An 18,645-nucleotide genomic window follows, 5' to 3' on the forward strand; every position below is an offset into this window, starting at 1 on the left:
ATGTACCAAGGAAAAATTTATTCTGTATAAATAGCCAACAGTGCATTGCAAAGAGAAAAGGCTGATGCCATAGCAATCTGTGAATGCCTTATATCAGACAGGATCTCTCTCTAATAAGAATGCTGCTGTATATCAGATAACATGGCCAGACTTCTTCAAAACAACAACCATTAAAGGGAGAGAAGAGTTATCTTCTTTCCAAAAAAAATCAAGTGAAACACCCTGTACCATTGCAAGGAAAATGACATTTTTTTAATCCACCATTTAGTTAACTGCATTAAAAAAAAAAAAAGTGTTGGCAACCTGTTCAATACAAAGAATATAATGTAGAGTGATTAATATACCAGGGTGTTTAGCGTACTCCTGATTAGAAAAGGACTGGATAAGCGAGGTTCTGTGGCCTGCAATGTGCAGGTGGTCAGTCTAGGTGATCATGATGGTCCCTTCTGGCCTTAGAGTCTATGAGTCTGGAGACCGGGACTCCTGGCTTCCACTCATTTTTACTAAAAAGACCTTAAGCACATTGCTTAGCTTCATCGCACCACATTTTACTCATGGCTGCTCCTGTACCCAGAGTTGGGGAGGGTGTCGCATCCTAATAAATGGAGCAAACTGGTGCCCTCAGTGCACCAGCCCCTCTCCACAGAGTAGGTGGGAGCAGAGGGAGAGGGATAGAGGAAGGGATGTAGCCTCTGTTCTTCCCAACCCCCATTCTGGCAATTTGTTCACGGTTGGGAGGAGGAGCGGATATCCCCAGTGATGGGCTGCTCTTGGGCTCTGCCCTACTATCAGCCACATAAGGTGTGGAAAGGTTCTAGGTGTGCTCCCACTCACCAGGCACATGCACACTTATGCACGGGCTGATCAGTCTAGCCCAATATATGCATTAAAGGAACATACTCCCGAGAGGCCACCCCTGCAGCACTAGGACTAGCGTGCGGCTGCTTGATGGAGTGACAGATCACAGGAGGATGTGCTTATAAAGAAATAAGCAGCATTGCCAAGGAACTACCGGGGATGGGGCGGGGGCAGGCAGGCATTCACTGCTCTGCTTAGCTCCTCCGTGGGGTTTGGTTTTGTGTGTCATAGGAGTGGCCCTGAATACTGGTGAAACAGCATTCGGTCCAATCAGGCAGTGGTATTATCTCAGCTGGCGCTAGTCAGCATAGCCTCACTGACTTCAGTGGAGCTGTGCCAGTTTACTCCACCTGAGACTATGGCCCCCCACCTTTCCTGGAAAGGCAACGGACCAGGTGAACCAAAGGTTCTGGTACACGTGGGGTTTCTGAGCACAGTGGATATTCTTCAGCACACATACATCTCAATTTGGAACCCCCTGGATCCTAAAAGACCAAGGACTTTTCCTGGATGTTGATCTTTAAGCCAATCTTAAAGATATCAACGGAGCTATCAGTTATTCAGGAGGCACAGAGCCTAGCTAAAGGGATAGTTATTCTTTTTGATGAAACTTTGAAAGTGACATGCGGGAGGACACGTTGCTTTGCAAAGGTTCAGTTAAGCTCCCATGTGCTGTTCCTGTGGTGAGATATATGACCTATAACAAAATACATTTGACAGTTTGGCAGGCTGGTGTTGGGGGAACAAGCATATTTTACTGTTAAACAGTTTGTTCTGTCTCAGTTGTAAGACCTGGGTTTGTCACAATTGGCGAGAGCTTTAAAACAGGCCAGACAGCTAAGAACAAAGCTGGATTCTAGCTAAAGCAATGGAGGTTTTAAGCAAAGTACTTTCACAACCTCATATGGTAACAAAAGCGGCAGTAAGGCTGATATATTTTGAAAGAACACGAAAGGTTACAAACAGGTTTGCAAGAAAGTCTCTCCCTGTGTTGAAAATATAAAGGTCAGATTCTGATCTTAGCTACATGGATATAAATCTAGACAGGGGCGTCTCTAGGCATTTTGCCGCCTCAAGCATGGCGGCCAGGCTGCCTTCGGCGGCTTGCCTGCGGAGGGTCCGCTGGTCCTGCGGCTTTGGCCGACCTCCCACAGGCATGCCGCCGAAGGGAGCCTGCCTGCCGCCCTCGCAGCGACCAGCAGAGCGCCCCCTGTGGCATGCCGCCCCAAGCATGCGCTTGGCGTGCTGGGGCCTGGAGCCGCCCCTGAATCTAGACCACCACCATTGAAATCAATGGCTGAATTCTCATTTACACGAGGGACCCTGGATGCTATGGCTGCACAAAGCGGTCTTAAAGTGAGCGTAAATTACATCTATGCATGCTATACATCGCCCCAGTGATGTAAAATGGGAGATGACAGCGAGGCCCACTTACTCCAGACTAGTGCTGGTCAAGACTTGTCTTCCGGAACAGTTCTCCATCAGAAAATATTGATTTGACTACACCGAAACATTTCCTCAGAACGTATCCGGTTCACCGAAGTTTTTGACAGGACATTGTCAATGTGGATCATTTCAATAAGGTTGAAATGTTTCATTTTGACGCTTTCATTTTGTAATTTTCTAACGAGTCAAGGTGATTCAGTCAAAACTAAGTGTTTAGATAAGGTCGAACAACATATTTTGGTACATTTGTGCTGTGAACATTTGAGGTTTCAACTTTTCAACCTGACTCGGTGAAACCAAGTTTAAAAAACAAAAAACAAACAAAAAAACCTGGAATGCTCCACAAGATAGGAATTCCATTCTTTTACCTGCTCTATTTTAGATTTACACCACCATAACTGAGCTCAGACTCTGGCCCAAAAATGTGGATCCAGGAGATGTGTAGTACTGAAGAGCACGGGGTGAATAGCTCACATTTAAATTCAGATCCATTCAGACGGGACCTAGTCATAATGATCTAAATTCTGATACGTTGGGTGGCATGTCATGTGGTGAGTAACAGCCAGTGTCATTACTTACTGGAACTATCTGAGGAGTAAGATAACCAACAGGTAAGGGTGGCAGAATCTTAAATTCTGGCCATATCTCATCCTTGAGTTCTCTGTGGAACTCGTTAGGGTGCTCCATACAGAGCTGATGGCAGGGTATACTCCAAGTACACCGTAATAAGAGTGTTACATTAAGAGACAGGTCTTTCTAGGCACATGCCACATAACAGATTGGAGTGCAGTGCCAATTTAAAGAAAGCCACAATGCACTGTCAGAACCTGTTATATGGGGGGGGGGATGGATGGCTCAGGTCTGCTTTGCATCCTGCTGACACTAACTGAGCTGTGAGATACCATGGTCCAGGAGGAAAACAGTGTCTGTGAGAGAATGAGAAACCAGTGCAGCGTATGCTCTTGCCACCCAGCTGGTGACATGCTATCTGCAAGCAGTGATACCCCATCCTTTGAAAATGCTGTGTGGGTGGATGAAGGGAGAGGCCTGGGTGGGTTTTGGTTACAAAGGAGAATATGCCCAGAAAGATCTCTGCAGTTCTAACAAGTGTATGATTGTACATATGGCATCAAGTCGGGCTATTTGTCCCAGAAGCATCTGCAGTTTTAGGAATCACATCTCATTTTGTGCTTTGCTTTCGGGATTATACAAAAACATAACAGCATCATGTTTTCATAGACTTACTACCAGGACTGAGGAAGTTCACTGACACCCCAGCCAGCACCTGCTGTTTGCAGCTAGGATTTGAGACGGCTGGGTTAGCGGGACCATTTGTGTAGAGGCCATAGCCTGGCTGTTCCTTCAAGCCACCAGCGCTGTAACTTCTCACTGGCTATAATGACAGAGATGCTTCTAATACTTCAAAGGCTTCGCAGATTGCCAAGGGCTCCCTTTATAAATAGCTCAGCTCACGAGGGGAAACAATATTTCCCTTGAGAGCTTGCATCACGCAGGGAAATTCTCAGCATTTTGCATCAGTGAAAAGAATCGTCATCCTCAAAGATTTTTGCATTAATTGAGAAGAGCGGGGGAAGGAGATTTTTGCAGATGCTTCTCAGCATTTTCTCCAGCTGACCAATCACGCCGGGGTTTCTTGCTGTATCCCAAATCTCACCCTAGGGGCACCTGGGCCACAATTGGTGGGTTAAGTGTGCAGAATTTCAGGATCTCAAAACTAGCTGTAGAGCTACCTGTGCATCCTAGCTGAATTGGAACAGACTTTAGTACATTAGGACACTGGCCATGCCAGCCAGTTCAGTGGGTGCTGAGTTCTCTGTGAATGAGGAATCCATTCCACAGGCTGTTTACACGGCAAAACTGACACTCGTACAGCACGTTAAACCTCAAAGACCCTTCTGTGCATAGGCCCTTAAAGAAACATTGACACGTAGTTACCCACAAATACATTCAGAATCTCTCTTGCCTAATTGCAAGTCAGCCCTATGGGGCTTTGCTGGAAAGCCCAACGATTGCAGACACTTGCTACCACTCTGCTCATGCTACGCGTGCTGGATTTGAACCCATGGAGCAGAGTTTCCAAAGTGGTTAACAGAGAGGCTGCTCCTAGCACGCTGCTGCACTCCAGAGGCAGAGGCTTCCAGGAGATGTAGAGCACATTAACTAACAAGAGCTTTCAAATGCTGTGGCCAAATACCAAGAGGAGAGGAATGGAGAAACAGATGGGGTTTGCTCCCCTTTCTGTACCCTCCAATTCCCTGCTGTTTGGGAATAGAGTCTATGTTGTGCTTTTTGCTTTCTCACTCATTACAGTGCATAGTGCCTGGTGTGTTTAATGGTTTTTCTCTCCGTTGTTTTTCCTGCTGTTTCAGTGACAGATGTCTCTATTTTAAAACCCAACATATTATGCAGTAAGAATTAATCCCAGGGATTTACATTGCAGGCGTTTGTTTGCTTGGAAGCACCAACCTGCTTACATTTTAGACATGCTGGTAACTTGTCTGAAACATTGGTTCGTTCTCCTCTTCTTGAGCATGCCGGGCTTCCAGTTGTACTGTAGCTTCAAAACAAGCATTAGCAGGGGTAGGCAACCTATGGCATGCGTGCCAAAGGCAGCACGCGAGCTGATGTTCAGTGGCACTCACACTGCCCGGGTCCTGGCCACCGGTCCGGGGGCTCTGCATTTTAATTTAATTTTAAATGAAGTTTCTTAAACATTTAAAAAACCTTATTTACTTTATATAACTAAACTATTGTTGTATGTATTATAGACTTATAGAAAGAGACCTTCTAAAAACGTTAAAACGTATTACTGGCACGCGAAACCTTAAATTAGAGTGAATAAAATGAAGACTCGGCACAGCACTGCTGAAATGTTGCCGACCCCTGGACTAGTGTTTCATGGCTAAGCAAGTTGCTCTCTTTTGTCTGCCGGCAAGCAGACGACAGACTTAGAGAGGAGCTCCTGGTATGTGTGTACCTTATGGAGCTCAGCATGGTGCTATAGAAGTCATTCATTGGTTCACTTTCTTCCCACAGGCTGCTCACCAGACATTTAAATGAAAATCCTGGGCCTCATGCTGGGAGATGCTGATGCTTTCAATGTTCGCTGGGGGTTCAACGTGTGTCTACAGTTGAATGTTTGTTCAGTTGTGGTTTAACACACGTGAATTAACATGACTGTAAATTCCAGACAGAAAACAAACATTATTTGCTAGTTGTGTTTAACCCTAGGCTGGGAGCAGAGATGAGTGTCCTGAAACAGCAACAGAGAGTCCTGTGGCACCTTATAGACTAACAGATGTATTGGAGCATGAGCTTTTGTGGGTGAATACCCACTTCGTCGGATGCATGCATCGGATGATGGAAGTGAGTATTCACCCACGAAAGCTCATGCTCCAATACGTCTGTTAGTCTATAAGTTGCCACTGGACTCTTTGCTGCTTTTACAGATCCAGACTAACACAGCTACCCCTCTGATATTGTCCTGAAACAGACGTTTATATTGTCTCCACTAGAATGTATAGTCATGTTAGCCAACACAATTAACAATTCAAGGGTAGTCATAACCTAGGGGCCTTTGAGAATTGGGCCTGATCCTGGGAGGTGCCCAGAGCTCCTGCAACTCCCATTGAATTCAATGCTCAGAACCTCTTAAGAACAGGCCATTGATGCTGGCAAGGACTTTTTGCCCTAAAAATCATGCAAAATGTTTCCTTTTTGTGGTGGCAAACTAGCAATTATCTGACTATAAAGTGCAAAACTCAGGTTTGCTAAAATAAAAAGTAGAGCATCATCCCAGTACAAGCTTCAAGAGGAATCTGTGGCTATTGAGGAAAAAAATATATGTTTAGCAAGAGTACTTAAAATTCAGATGAGTCAATCACTCCCTCTCTGGAAACTATTATCCACGGATGCTATATACAACCCTCCTGAGTACTGCTTCATGCTTCTGCTTTGCAGATGAAAATATCCCACTAACTGCACAACAATAGGGATGAGAGCAAGACTGGATCAGACAAATCAGGTCACAGCTGCCTCAGCGTCACAGCTGCAGACTGTTATTGCGCCACGCAGGAGACTTTGGATTCTCTCTTCCCTAGGCTGGCAAAGACCGAACATTTCGGGGACGACACATGTGGAGGCATGAGCCAAGCCCAACCAAGTCAATGGGAAGATTTCCATTGACTTCTATGGGCTTTGGATTGGGCCCTTGCAGTGCAGAGGTAGAGAGACAGTTGCTGCTCAGCTGCTCCTAGTAGCCTTCCCTTCTAACAGATCTAGAGAACTCGGATATCAATTAGGGTGACCAGATGTCCCGATTTGTGTGTCTTTTTCTTATACATGCTCCTATTACCTCCCACCCAGTCTCGATTTTTCACACTTGCTAGCTGGTCACCCTAGGATCAATGGTCAAGTACTCCAGGGTTTTCACATGGGAGAAAACAGCGATTAGTTTGTAGCATTCTCCATCTGAATCCTCCCACCTAATTAGACAGTGGTGCTCTGACTGTGTATTTCAGCCCCCACACAGCGTATCTTTATATAGTACTGTGCAACAGCAGACCAGCCTAAGGGCTCTATCAGTCATCCAGGGAGGGCAGGCTGCAGTGTGTGGATGGCAGGTTTTCTATTCTGCACTCATCTGTAGTATCTGAGCACCATACTGTGGGGCTTCTATGTGATTGGGATCATAGTGCTGGTAAACTGTAATTCAGTGGTGGGGGGAGTGGGATGGGCACATAATCAAATGCATACATTGGGCCAAACATCACTCTGATTTACAGCCTTGGGGAGTCAGGACAGAATTCAGAATGGGGTCTTAAATGGGACAAAAAGATCTGTAACTTACATTAGTCGTATGGCATTTGTATAAGGGTTTGATTAATTGGACTTATGAGATATAGATTGGTACCACCACAGTGGCTCCTTTCCTCTGGGTGAGAGAGGTATTTTGTAGGCAGTATTGTAGTAGGTATGACATGGCCCATGATACAGTACAACATGCAATTTGAAACCTACCATGTGCTAGAGCCCTACATCCTGCAAGAGTTGCATAGTGCTGTTAGCAGGATGTATTTTGAAAATATTTTTATTTAGTAAAGTAGCCAAAGGTCAGATTTTGTTTTTAATTAGGCATTTAGGGCTCATGGCTCAGTTACACCAACCTCATGTTCAACATAGCAGCAGTTGGGGAGGCAAAGGTGGCTCTGAGCTACTTTCCTGGCTCCCTCATCCTGGTGGTGGACTAGCCCTGGGCACAACCTAGAGCGGCCATAATGTTGTTCTAGTTTATGATCGTGTAACAACTCACTCGCTCTTGCTCCTCCATTTCAGGATCATTGTAGCACAATGCATTCATGCCAAAACCCATCTAGGCTATGCCCCCTATGTGCAACTGGGGTACAGTAGGTGGTATAAGATGGTGTCTCTGGAGTTCTCTCATTAGGGCAGAGCTAAGTTCTTGTACACTGCTGGAGCAGCACAAAAGAGTGACTCTAAGCCAATAGTTCTCAAACTTTTGTACTGGTGACCCCTTTCACATAGCAAGCCTCTGAGTGCGACCCCACTTAAATATATAAATTAAAAAAGTGTTTTTAATTTATAACGCTGTTATGAATGCTGGAGGCAAAGCAGGATTTGGGGTGGAGATTGACAGCTCACAACCCCGAGGGGTCCCGACCCCCAGTCTGAGAACCCCTGCCCAAGGCTGAGGTTCTGGCCGATAGTTGCCATGATTGCAACACCAATCAGAAATTGCACATCAAGTGACTAATTAGGTTTATCTGTGCACACATGTCTAAATTGCACTACAAGTGCAAATTAGGCTCATGTTTTGCATGAACAGTTGCATACTTTAAAAAAAAAATTCTGCCCCCCTAATTCTTTCAAAACCAAAATGCATTTAATTTGCCTGTGCGATTTTTCTAGTCAACATATAACAAAATTATTAAAGGGACTATTATTCAGGTACCACTTTTAAGCATAGGCGTACTGGGACTTCTATTTTGTGGGGGGCAGCATCAGTCAGGCCATTGAGCCACGTGTGGGGAGGGGGCAAATTCCACGCCTGCCGGATGTTTGCAGTTCAAGGCAGCAGTGCCCTCCTCCCCCAGCTACGCCCATGCTTTTAAGCTGTTTGCATAACTTACTCTGTTTGGACAAGCAAACAATAGCAGTGGCCACATTTTAAATCTTCTTTTTCCAAATACCCTGACTTACATGTTTCTGCCAGGATCCACACCCACCCTGTAGCCGCAGTATGCCATGTGCTTTAAAAATATAGCCCAGTTAATCAATTGGCAGTCACAATTGTTAGATGACTAAGGCTACATGGCAGAACATACAGTAACATTCACCCTCTTCCTTCTGCTCTTTAGCCGACTGTTGTCACAGAGCAGCAGTAGTTGCTCTTCTAGGTTTTTCAACAACAAGATAGGTCACCCACACACCACTTTATGCTCCTAAATTACCCAGGGAAAAAACAAACTCATGTCTTTGGTGCCCACCTTCTAATTTTGTATACAGGCTTCTACTAACAGGCAAGCAACTCCCACCAAAGATTTACAACTACCCATAATTGTACATTGAAAACAGTACTGCAGCGCCTGTCTCAGTGAGATACACCAATGACTCAAAGGCCTGGCATGCACCCTCTTTACAGCTACCAATAGGAAGGATGAAAATAAACTCCCTGTTGAATTGTGCTTGATGTTCTGATAATAGAGATGCCCATTTAAAATTCAGGCATTTCCTCCTGATGTTCAGCGTTGGCACATGTCTCATAGGAGCACCAGCCCTCCGGTACTTTATGTTGACATACTGAACTCACTTCACTTTTCTATACATTCTAGCACACTGTTTTTTCCCCTAGCGCAGAATAAGAATTTTATACAAGGGTGGAATCAGGGACACACCCAAATGGGTCCCCCGTAACCTTCCTGAGAAATTCACTTTATAACACTTAATACAACACCAAAAATACATGATTGTTTGACGCAGGTGGCTCATGCAAAGCCAGAGTCATCTCTCATTGTCAATCCAGAGTAAGTCTAATGAAATCAGGAGAGTTCACTCTCAGTTTACATTGGTGTAAACGAATGCAGAATTTGGCTCCACGGTCTTTAGGGAAGCATTGATAATAGGCTGACTTTAAAAATCTTCAGAAAATCCTTGCAAGAGCCATTATTTTTCTCAAATCCTTGCACTCAGGGGCGGCTCTAGCTTTTTTGCCACCCCAAGCACGGCAGGCAGGTACCTTTGGTGGCTTGCCTGCAGGAGGTCCGCTGGTCCCGTGGATTTGGCAGCAATTTGGCGGTGGGTACACCGAATCCGCAGGGCTGGTGGACCTCCCACAGGCAAGCCACTGAAGGCTGCCTGACTGTCGCCCTCGCAGGGACCGGCAGGGCACCCCCCGCAGCTTGCCATCCCAGGCACGCGCTTGGAGCGCTGGTGCCTGGAGCCGCCGCTGCTTGCGCTTAAAAAAAATATTTATTTCCTGTTTGCCTCAGGCCTGTGAGGAAGGCCCATCCTATGAAACAGCTCACATGGGTGTCATGGTGCCCAGTGTGTTTCCTGCAAAGGGCGTCTCAACTTTGCTAGCTTCCCTTAAACTCTAGCTCCTACTCCTGGCTGACATATGCTTATACCTCCCCCCTCCCCACACACACCTGTGCAAATGTCTCTCTTTCAGATTCCCAGCTACAGGAGCATATTTGTAAGACACGGGGTGGGTGGGAGGGCGACTCAAAATTGTATTTTCCACAATTCAGTACAAATGAAATGTCAATCCATCTCAAGGAAAGATCTTGCTAGATCAAGCAAATCTCAACTGAAGAAAAACAAAACTCTGTGCAGGTGAGAAGTCAGATGACATGGACCAGCACATATTTTTACACCAAACTTTGCAAAACCAAAAATATGGGGGCTGCCAGGCTCTGCCTGTCTCTGCCTGTCGCCAGTAACCGCAGCAGCGGCTTTCAACAGCTCTGTTTGCTACAGTGACTTAGGAACAGAAGGCCAGCTCCTCAGCTGGTGTAAATCACTGTTGCACTATTGGTTTCAATGGAGCTCTGCCTATTTATGCCAGATGAAGATCCGGCCAACACTTTAACATGCCTTCTGCGCATGCAGCTGCTACGCCTCAGATCATGTCATAATCAAGTGTCCAAAGAGCCTAGCCAGGATACATATCCTGCAGATGGATGGTGCAGATCCTGTGAAGAACTCAATTTAGGGAGCACAAAGGAAAGTGCACGAGGCAATTTCCTCCCAGGTTTGAAACATGCTGGCTCCACTCTCTCATAACTCCTGCCTGAAAGTCGATTAAAGTAACCAGCAAATCCCTGGAGTGCTCTGGATGTTTATCACTCTGTCTGATTGATCTGTAGCAGCACAACGTCATTCACTTTGGTACCGAACTAGTCCTCAGGTTAATTCCCTGCAACGTGAAGAGACAATCTCTGTGTGTGAAGTAAGTATTGACCTATTGATTGATACACACATGCACCTATGTGTGTATTGCTGAACCGACCATATATGACCTGGCACTGGAGGAGATAGTCAATTAGTGATTTCCCCTGCAAGCTGGAGCCAGTGACTGTACATGCGTGTTCATCCTGCGACTTCTGCACATTACCTTAGCTGGGCCTCAAACTGGGAATCTCGTGGTAAAAGGCAGTGACAGCTCTACCAAGTGAGCTGGTGAAGTATCTCTCACTGACCGAGCTAGAAGGAGCTATGGTAATTGTCTCCACAGGCAGCCTGGTCTTGCATGGCTGATGCTTTCACCGGTGCATCAAGAGAGAAAGAGCAGAATCAGTGTTTCCTTCTCACTGTCAGCAAGCGGCCTCTAGGAACCTCACAGGATTCATATATGCACATTAAGGGGAAAACAGCCCAGAGCCACCTCCAAATTCTCATAAATTAGCACAAGAGCTGTATGATTTATTTGTTTAGTTTGACACTAAACAAATTTTTTTCCATTGTTCATTTCGTTGAAAAAAATTTTTTTTTGTTTTTGTTTTTTTGAGCAGCCAGTGAACTAAACATTTGTTTCATTTGAATTTCTAATTAAATTTTTTTAAATAAAACTGAAGTAAATTTCAAGACAGTCATTTCGAATTAAAAAGATCAAAACATTTCATTTTGAAATAGGGAAAACAATTGTTTTCCCTTTTTGAGACTTTTTTCCTCCCCGACCAAACCAATTTGGTGAAATCAACACAAATTCATAAAATGTTGCAAGTCTGCATTTTTCAGTGACGAGAATTTCAGCTGGGAAGTGTCACCATCTCTATTCAGCATCTGAATTATACTCACACAGTGCTAGTGCGATTTGGCCCATGCAGAGTGGGTCGTTGTGCAGGCCAGTTTGTAATGACGTGTTTGGCACCAATTGTGTTCCCTTTACTCACATGCATAGCCCCACTGACTTCAGTGGAAATACATCTGAGAGTAAGCAAAGGACTTTGCCACGGGTGGGTACAAACATATGCAATTAACTGTTGGATAGTGCAATTTTGCTTCATTTTTATGAAAATGTGGCCCTGAGCATTAAAGTTGGATTTTGGTAAATAGCAGAACATCATCTGGGTTTTGATGGTTCATTTTGCCCCATGCCAGATTAATGTGAGTTTTGTAACCTCTTCTGAGCTTCAGAAAAATTATAGTTTTCTCATAACGGGGAGGGGTGTGTATGTGAAAGAGTAACATAAAGTGCTTGCATTTTGGATCAGATTATTTGGTCTTTATCAAACTGGAGTTAGTTACCCAGAGATGCCCAGACAGATTTGCTATGGTGGCCACAAGGAAATACCACTGGAGCTTTGCACATTCTGCTCAGTGTTTCATATGCTAGCTGCATTTTGGTAAAATAAAGTACATAGGCCGAACGCTGCCTCTCTCACACTTGTGACAGCCCTTGAGATGCTCATGGGTGTAAGTCAGGAAAGAATTTGACTCCGAGCTAGATCCTCAGTTGCTTTGAATCACCATAAACACGTCAATGAGACTACACCACTTTACATCCGCTGAGGATGAGGCTCAATAGATGTTACTTTCCTGAAAGCTCTCAGAAACATGCAGGTGTTAAACTGAATGAAAGGTAACTTTACATCAGAAATGGCTTGCTATGTATGGTCCCTGCCTCAGTAAATAATTCAGATACTGACACTAAGATTTCAGTGCATTTACAGTACATAATGGGCCCAGATTGAATGCTCTTTCTGGTGGTCAGAAATAGGTAGGTGTCTAAACTTAACTAATCAATGTGAAAATCATATTAACAAGGACAGCAGCTGTCCCATCCTTTACAAATCAATTGAACTCTTAAAATTTGGTTCTTCACCCTTTCAGGGAGATCTTGTACAGACACTACAGTTAGTCTGGCTAAGTCCACTGGCTGCTCAGTTTCAGCCTCTTCATAGGTTTCAACTTGGTTGCCATCTTGTCCTCCAAAATTACAAAGCAAGAGCTCCCCAGCTGTGGCCTGAAATCTGCTTTTAGCCTTTAAACTGCTGGAGATTTAGAGCCTACAGAGGATATTAACGTTTACTGTAACAAGTCCTCATCTTTGACAGCACCTGCTCCCTCTAATAGTGGGTGGAAAAAAAAAACCCAAGTCCCCAAGAGAAGTCATTTCTCAGGCCAAGTTACACTTGACTGCCTCGCACAGAGAGGAGATTCTAAGGCAGTGATGCTGCCATCCTGAGGATTGAGCTGATCTCTTTTCGGGGAGGCTCACAGAGCTCAGGGAAAATGGGATTTAAAAAAAAAAAAAAAGTTGAGGGGAAAATCCAAAGAGTGCTATTGAGTTCTCAGCATGGACTACCAAGTAGGGAAGGGATGGCTCCTTGCTTACAGAGCCTGAAGTGGAATTCTCCCCAGCAGAGACGTTAACAGGTTCAGAACACAGACCTAGGGTTGCCAACTTGGGTTGGACAAATTCCTGGAGATTTCATCACATGACAATCTTTAATTCAAGATGAATCATTAATTCCTGGTGACTCCAGGACAATCCTGGATGGTTGGCAACCCTACAGACAGCTAAAATACACTATTAAAAAAGAAACACTCCTCTGACCAAGGCACGTCCTCAGCTCGCTCCACACCACGCTGAGTCACTGACAGCGGAGGGGGCTGCAATTCAGAACCACAGTTGTGCCTTGTTTACTCTTAGTCCCACTGAGGTGAAACAAGGCAGCGGGCCTCAGGCAGGGGCAGCCTGCCAAGGGGAGGCCGCAGCAGGGTGAAAGATGGCTGCAACCCCCCCTTTGGAGCAATGGGGTGCTGCTGGCTGGGTTGAGGGCCTGCCCAGTGTGGCTGATTTGGTTAGGGCCTACAGAGCACCCAGGGGAAACTCCTGTGGGTCCCCCGGGACAGGGCTAGCTGTGCTTACACAGCTGAGGTGAGCACAGCCCTCAATACTGAGAAAGCAACTGCAGTTTCTTGGCCCTAGGGAATGGCTCAGTGCTGTGCAGAAGGCCCAGGACATGTGCAAAGTCAGGAAGTTCTCAGCTCACCCCCAGCTTTCTGTTTCAAAGCAGGAAAGTCCCCTCCTGCAGGAGACCAAGTGAATCATTTCAGTAGAGAGAAAAGGGAGCAAGCCCCAGTACTCACAGATACAGACTGCTCCAGAGCAGCCTGCAACAGCATCAAGAAACAGTTCAGCCCTTTGAGAACCTCTCAGCCAGGAAAGCTGCTCTCTCTCTCTTCAATCACTTCACCTTTCTGAAGAGGGCTTCTATAGTTAGAGATGCCCTCTTCTCCCTGACTGGGCTACACGCAGCTGCCGTCTCTCCTTTCCAATCAGAGCAAAGGGAGGGAAGCAGCTGGACCCATTAACCTTTGCTGGCTGACTGCCTTTCTCCCATATGTGTGGGAGTGCAGCTGTAATGAAAGAGGCCTTTACATTCCACTATACGTTCAGAAACCATGGAAGTGCTCACATACCACAGTGATGGACGACAAATAAAGATAAATATCCCACCTGAGCAGTATCTAGAACAGCTGCATGGAATGACACCAGGGTACTCACACATCAATAATGTTAACATTGCTGACAATGTTATCATAAGGGTTTGGATATATGGTTGTTTTTTTTTCTTAAAGCCCCAGCTTCTGGAATCATGTCATTTCATGAGACTTTCAACTTTTGTTTCAAGAACAAGTGAGTTTCTAGCACTCATGGCTGTGGAGAGAAGCTTGCAAATTTGGTCCAAGTGCACCCTAAAGGCTCAAAAACAAGAAGGCAAATAAAAATATTTTTTAAAAGTCATATTTTTAAGCCAATTTCATGATTTGGGGGGGGGAGGGGTTTGACTCTTGATCATTGAATAGTTGAGGTTGTCAGTACTGTATAAAGGGCTTGTTAGCTGCCTGCCTGGTCATGTCTATGTGTATTTACCATGTGCAGTTTCTGTAATTACATATGCAGAGATGATGTGTGTTCACACAACTGTGAAAATCTGGTCCTGCATTATGTGGTAGTGAATTTAGGCACTAGTGCTTTGAAGAAAACTGGTTTCAAGTGTCTGATTGTCAATGGAGACTTGACTCTGTCACAAACCATTTTTTTTTCCAGTGAGAGATTTACAGGTTTTATTTGTGGGTGCAAAAAAGGGGAGGATGGATTTTAAAAAGTCCAGGCTTACCATAACACATCAATATTCATAAGCACTTAGAACACTGCTTTAATTGCTTTGATATTCTTGGTTAGATTTTTTAATCCTCTAGTTTAAAGGTCCTTCAGAATCTAATGTACAGTTCCTAGGAGAATCTATAAACATCACATGGACGTGGTGTAATTAAAAATGGTTTGATAGAGACATGTGAACAGCAGGCCTGGTGGTCCTTTGATTTACAGATAAACTCACAGAGTAAGTCACTCTTCCCTGATCTGGATTGTGAAGAGCATGTTAATCTCTCCTCAGGGACTTGTATCAGTGCTGAGACATACAGTGATGGGATGGTGGGGGGGAAAGGAGGGACAATAGGAATTAAAACAGAAGTGGGCAAACTATGGCCCGCAGGCCCCATCCGGCCCACGGGACTGTCCTGCCCGGCCCCCAAGCTGCTGGCCTGGGAGGCTAGCTCTGGCCCTTCCCCCGCTGTTCCCCCTCCCCCGCAGCCTCAGCTCGCTCGCTCCACCGCTGGCGCCATGCTCTGGGCGGCGGGGCTGCGAGCTCCTGGGGCAGTGCAGCTGCAGAGCCTGGCCCGACCCGGTCTCCGTGCTGCGTGGTGGCGGCGGCATGGCCCAGCTCCAGCCAGGCGGCGCAGCTGTAGTGCCACCAGCCACCAGTGCTCCAGGCAGTGCGGTAAAGGGACAGGGGCCACGGAGCAGGGGGGTTGGATAGAGGGCAGGGGAGTTCAGGGTGGTGGTCAGGGGGTGGGGATGTGGATAGGGGTCGGGGTGGTTGGGGGGGACAGGGGGTTGAATGGAGCAGTCAGGAAGGAGGTGGGGGTTGGATGGGGCAGCAGGGGGCAGTCAGGGGACAGGGAGAAGAAGTGGTTGGATGGGGCAGGGGTCCTGGGGGGCCATCAGGAATGAGAGGAGGGGTTGGATGGGGCGGCAGGGGTCCAGGGGCGGTCAGGGGACAGGGAGCAGGGATGCGTGGATGGGGCAGGAGTCCCGGGGGAGGCAGATAGGAGGTGGGGCCAGGCAATTTATGAAACCCAGTGTGGCCCTCAGGCCAAAAAGTTTGCCCACCCGTGAATTAAAAACATGGACACATTCTCAACTGGTGCATTTCTGCATAGCTCCATTCACTTCAGTAGAATTAGGCTGAGGTATAGGACCTGCTCCGTTAAGTCTAAGGAGAAATCAAAGACACCCACAAAAAATCCTTGGGGGTAGAAGGAAGCATGGCTGGAGTTGGGTACAGGGGTTGTTACTGAAGCACTAAAGCTCACGGGGCCATATCTTGCTACCGTTTACATTGGTGTAAATCAGGAGTAGCTATACCGAGCTCAGTGGAGTTACTCCACATTTACACCACTGATACTGAGAGTAGATTTGGCCCTGTCAGTGGTTTTAGGGGAATTAATAAACAAAAAGGAAAGGAGGCGCGTTCATGAAGGCTGCCAGGGTTCATTTTGTGCTTGAATCCTGTTGCTGCCAGGCAAATCCAAGGAACTGATTTCAGTAGTGAATTTGATCAGGTGACAAATGCTAGGGGGAAACCTAGCATCAGAGATGTTAATTTATTTTAGTGTCTGGTCTCTTTTGTATTTGACAGTGCAATGTTATAAGATCATTTTAGAATTCTGCCCTTTATTTACGGTGATACTAAAATCACTCTCCTGGTGCCTGTGAGTCTCCGTGTTAGCCCGTTGCTGGCAATCATGTTGGCTTTGGAACCTCCAGACTCCTACTGTGTAACATCTATTTCAGGCAGGAAGCGAGGCTCCTTAATATCGCCAGAAATCAGTAGAAAGCCTTTTATATCTCTGTTGGCTGGATTATTGTTTGAAAGCTAGCAAATGCAGTAACTATAAATGCTTGTGTGTGGGTGTTCAATTACCTGAGATTCTCTGCAGATATTAGCAGCATCTCTTGGGGAAGTCTCATTTGGTATGCAAGATAAAATCGTTCTGGCACTGATCATATGATTTGAAGACTCAATCCTGAGGCAGCACTACTGAAAGGGGAGGTGAAGCTGCAGAAGACATTCACTCGCTTCAGACAGCAGGAAGCTGTGAGCAGCACATGAATTTTATTCACCAGGCACTAGTAAAGCTAGTGGACTCCTCTGTCATATCTGTAACCAGGAAACCACCCTGCATAGAGAGGCTTTATTTCTAGCAAGGCGATGTTTTTTTCAGGATGTATCATTGTCGATGCTAGAAAAGGGGCACCCATTGCTACATGAGCGGAGGCAGTAATTGCTGCAGAAGATTTCTAAGAACCCCATTTGATTCTCAGGGTAAATGCCTCCTCAAGAATGAATTTAACTGTAGTGGGGCACTATTTTCAGCTGACTTTGTTTGGAAAATAGGATGAAAAGAATGTATTCATCAGGGAAGGATTACACTGATAGCAGAGTAAACTAGAGGAAAACTTCCACCTGCACTGCTGGCATTTGGGAAGAATAAAAGGACTAAATATCCAGCTTTCAGGATTTTCTTCCTTCACTGACCGGAGATGATTTTCTAAGGAAAACCCCAACACCTGCACTCAGCCCAGTATAGACTTTTGCAAGAACAGACATGGTACAAAATGTGATTTTGGTGTTTTTCCGCAGGCGCCTGAGCCAAAGACCTGCTGTTGAGGAGCTCGAAAGAAGGAATATACTTAAACGTGAGTACTTTAAAAAAATAATAGTGTTTTGAAACGACTGAATACATTTCTCAGAGCCATTTCTCCGCTGTAGACAAGTTCATGCCCTCCCTTTGGGAATGGATTTGTAACCAATGGAATTTTCACTGGGGTGTGTTCTGGTGTCTGTGTGTACTTGTCTGAAGGCATCCCCCTTAATGCAGAAAAAAGCAATAATACAAATGTAGTTTTTCAAATAATTCCTGCTGTTATGGCTGCATGAGGAAGGAAGCACAGTCTTGGTTTGAGTCAGTTTATCATTTTGCATAGAGAGTCAGGGCACACTGTCAATTAAAATCCATCAATGCCAAAGTGAAGCGCACAGGCATCCTTGCAGAACAGTGACTTTCCTAGCAAGTAAATTGCATCAGATCCATTCCTGACCTTTCTAATTTAAACAGAAACTGAATTAAAGACAGGAAAAGGCAAGCTGAGACAGTGCAAGGGTATCAAACTCCTTGCCTGTTAGTATTGTCTGAGCAGCTGGAGACATTTGCTGAACTTCCTTTAGATGGCTGGGGAATCCCCAAAATGATGCGAACAGGGGAATCCTGAAAATTGTTTCTGTTGTCACATGGGGTAAGCTGGATGGGAAAGGTGGAGTTCCACTGCTTTAAGGAAAAGTATCACACATTCTGCTGTATTCATGGTGTATCTTTGCACCAAAAATGTAAAACACATTATTATGTGAAAAATAACCAATTACTTGTTCAAACAAGCTTGAACAATTTAATGGAGTATGTGTTTGCATTCTCTGAAAGCAATGCTATATTTGGCTTTTAAATCAGATCTAATAATTTCGAGGGTTGTATTTCACTAGTACACAAAATTGATGAAGAAAGAAGGCCCTATGATCACAGGAGACATTAGTTTTCCAGAATGGTTTAGATTTAGGAAGGGTCTTCTTTACAAAATTAAATTGTGCTTTCCACTTTTTCTCCTGAAGGAGAAAACTAGAAATGTATAGGCAAATTATACTAACAAAGAGGAAAACAGCAGCATGACCG

The 18,645-nt window shown here is 45.3% G+C and overlaps 1 protein-coding gene and 1 long non-coding RNA gene across 25 annotated transcripts in view; one reads left to right on the forward strand and one right to left on the reverse strand.

Annotated features, from left to right (window-relative positions):
• The window catches only part of LOC120381178, a 70,973-nt gene extending 56,751 nt beyond the window's left edge, over positions 1–14,222 (reverse strand). The window contains exon 1 of one of the 3 annotated variants that reach the window (XR_005587962.1): positions 13,942–14,222. This is a non-coding gene — a long non-coding RNA (uncharacterized LOC120381178). The remainder of the gene's footprint in view (positions 1–13,941) is intronic. The other 2 variants (XR_005587961.1, XR_005587960.1) reach the window with 2 other exon arrangements.
• PHACTR3 (phosphatase and actin regulator 3) overlaps positions 1–18,645 on the forward strand; it is a 150,597-nt gene that overhangs the window by 122,861 nt on the left and 9,091 nt on the right. For all 22 annotated transcript variants that reach the window (XM_039499296.1, XM_039499300.1, XM_039499294.1 and 19 more), the window contains one exon: positions 17,565–17,620. In XM_039499296.1, the coding sequence (XP_039355230.1) occupies positions 17,565–17,620 (56 nt within the window). The remainder of the gene's footprint in view (positions 1–17,564; positions 17,621–18,645) is intronic.

Source organism: Mauremys reevesii, linkage group 13 (genome assembly GCF_016161935.1).
Source record: "Mauremys reevesii isolate NIE-2019 linkage group 13, ASM1616193v1, whole genome shotgun sequence".
Classification (NCBI taxonomy): domain Eukaryota; kingdom Metazoa; phylum Chordata; order Testudines; family Geoemydidae; genus Mauremys; species Mauremys reevesii.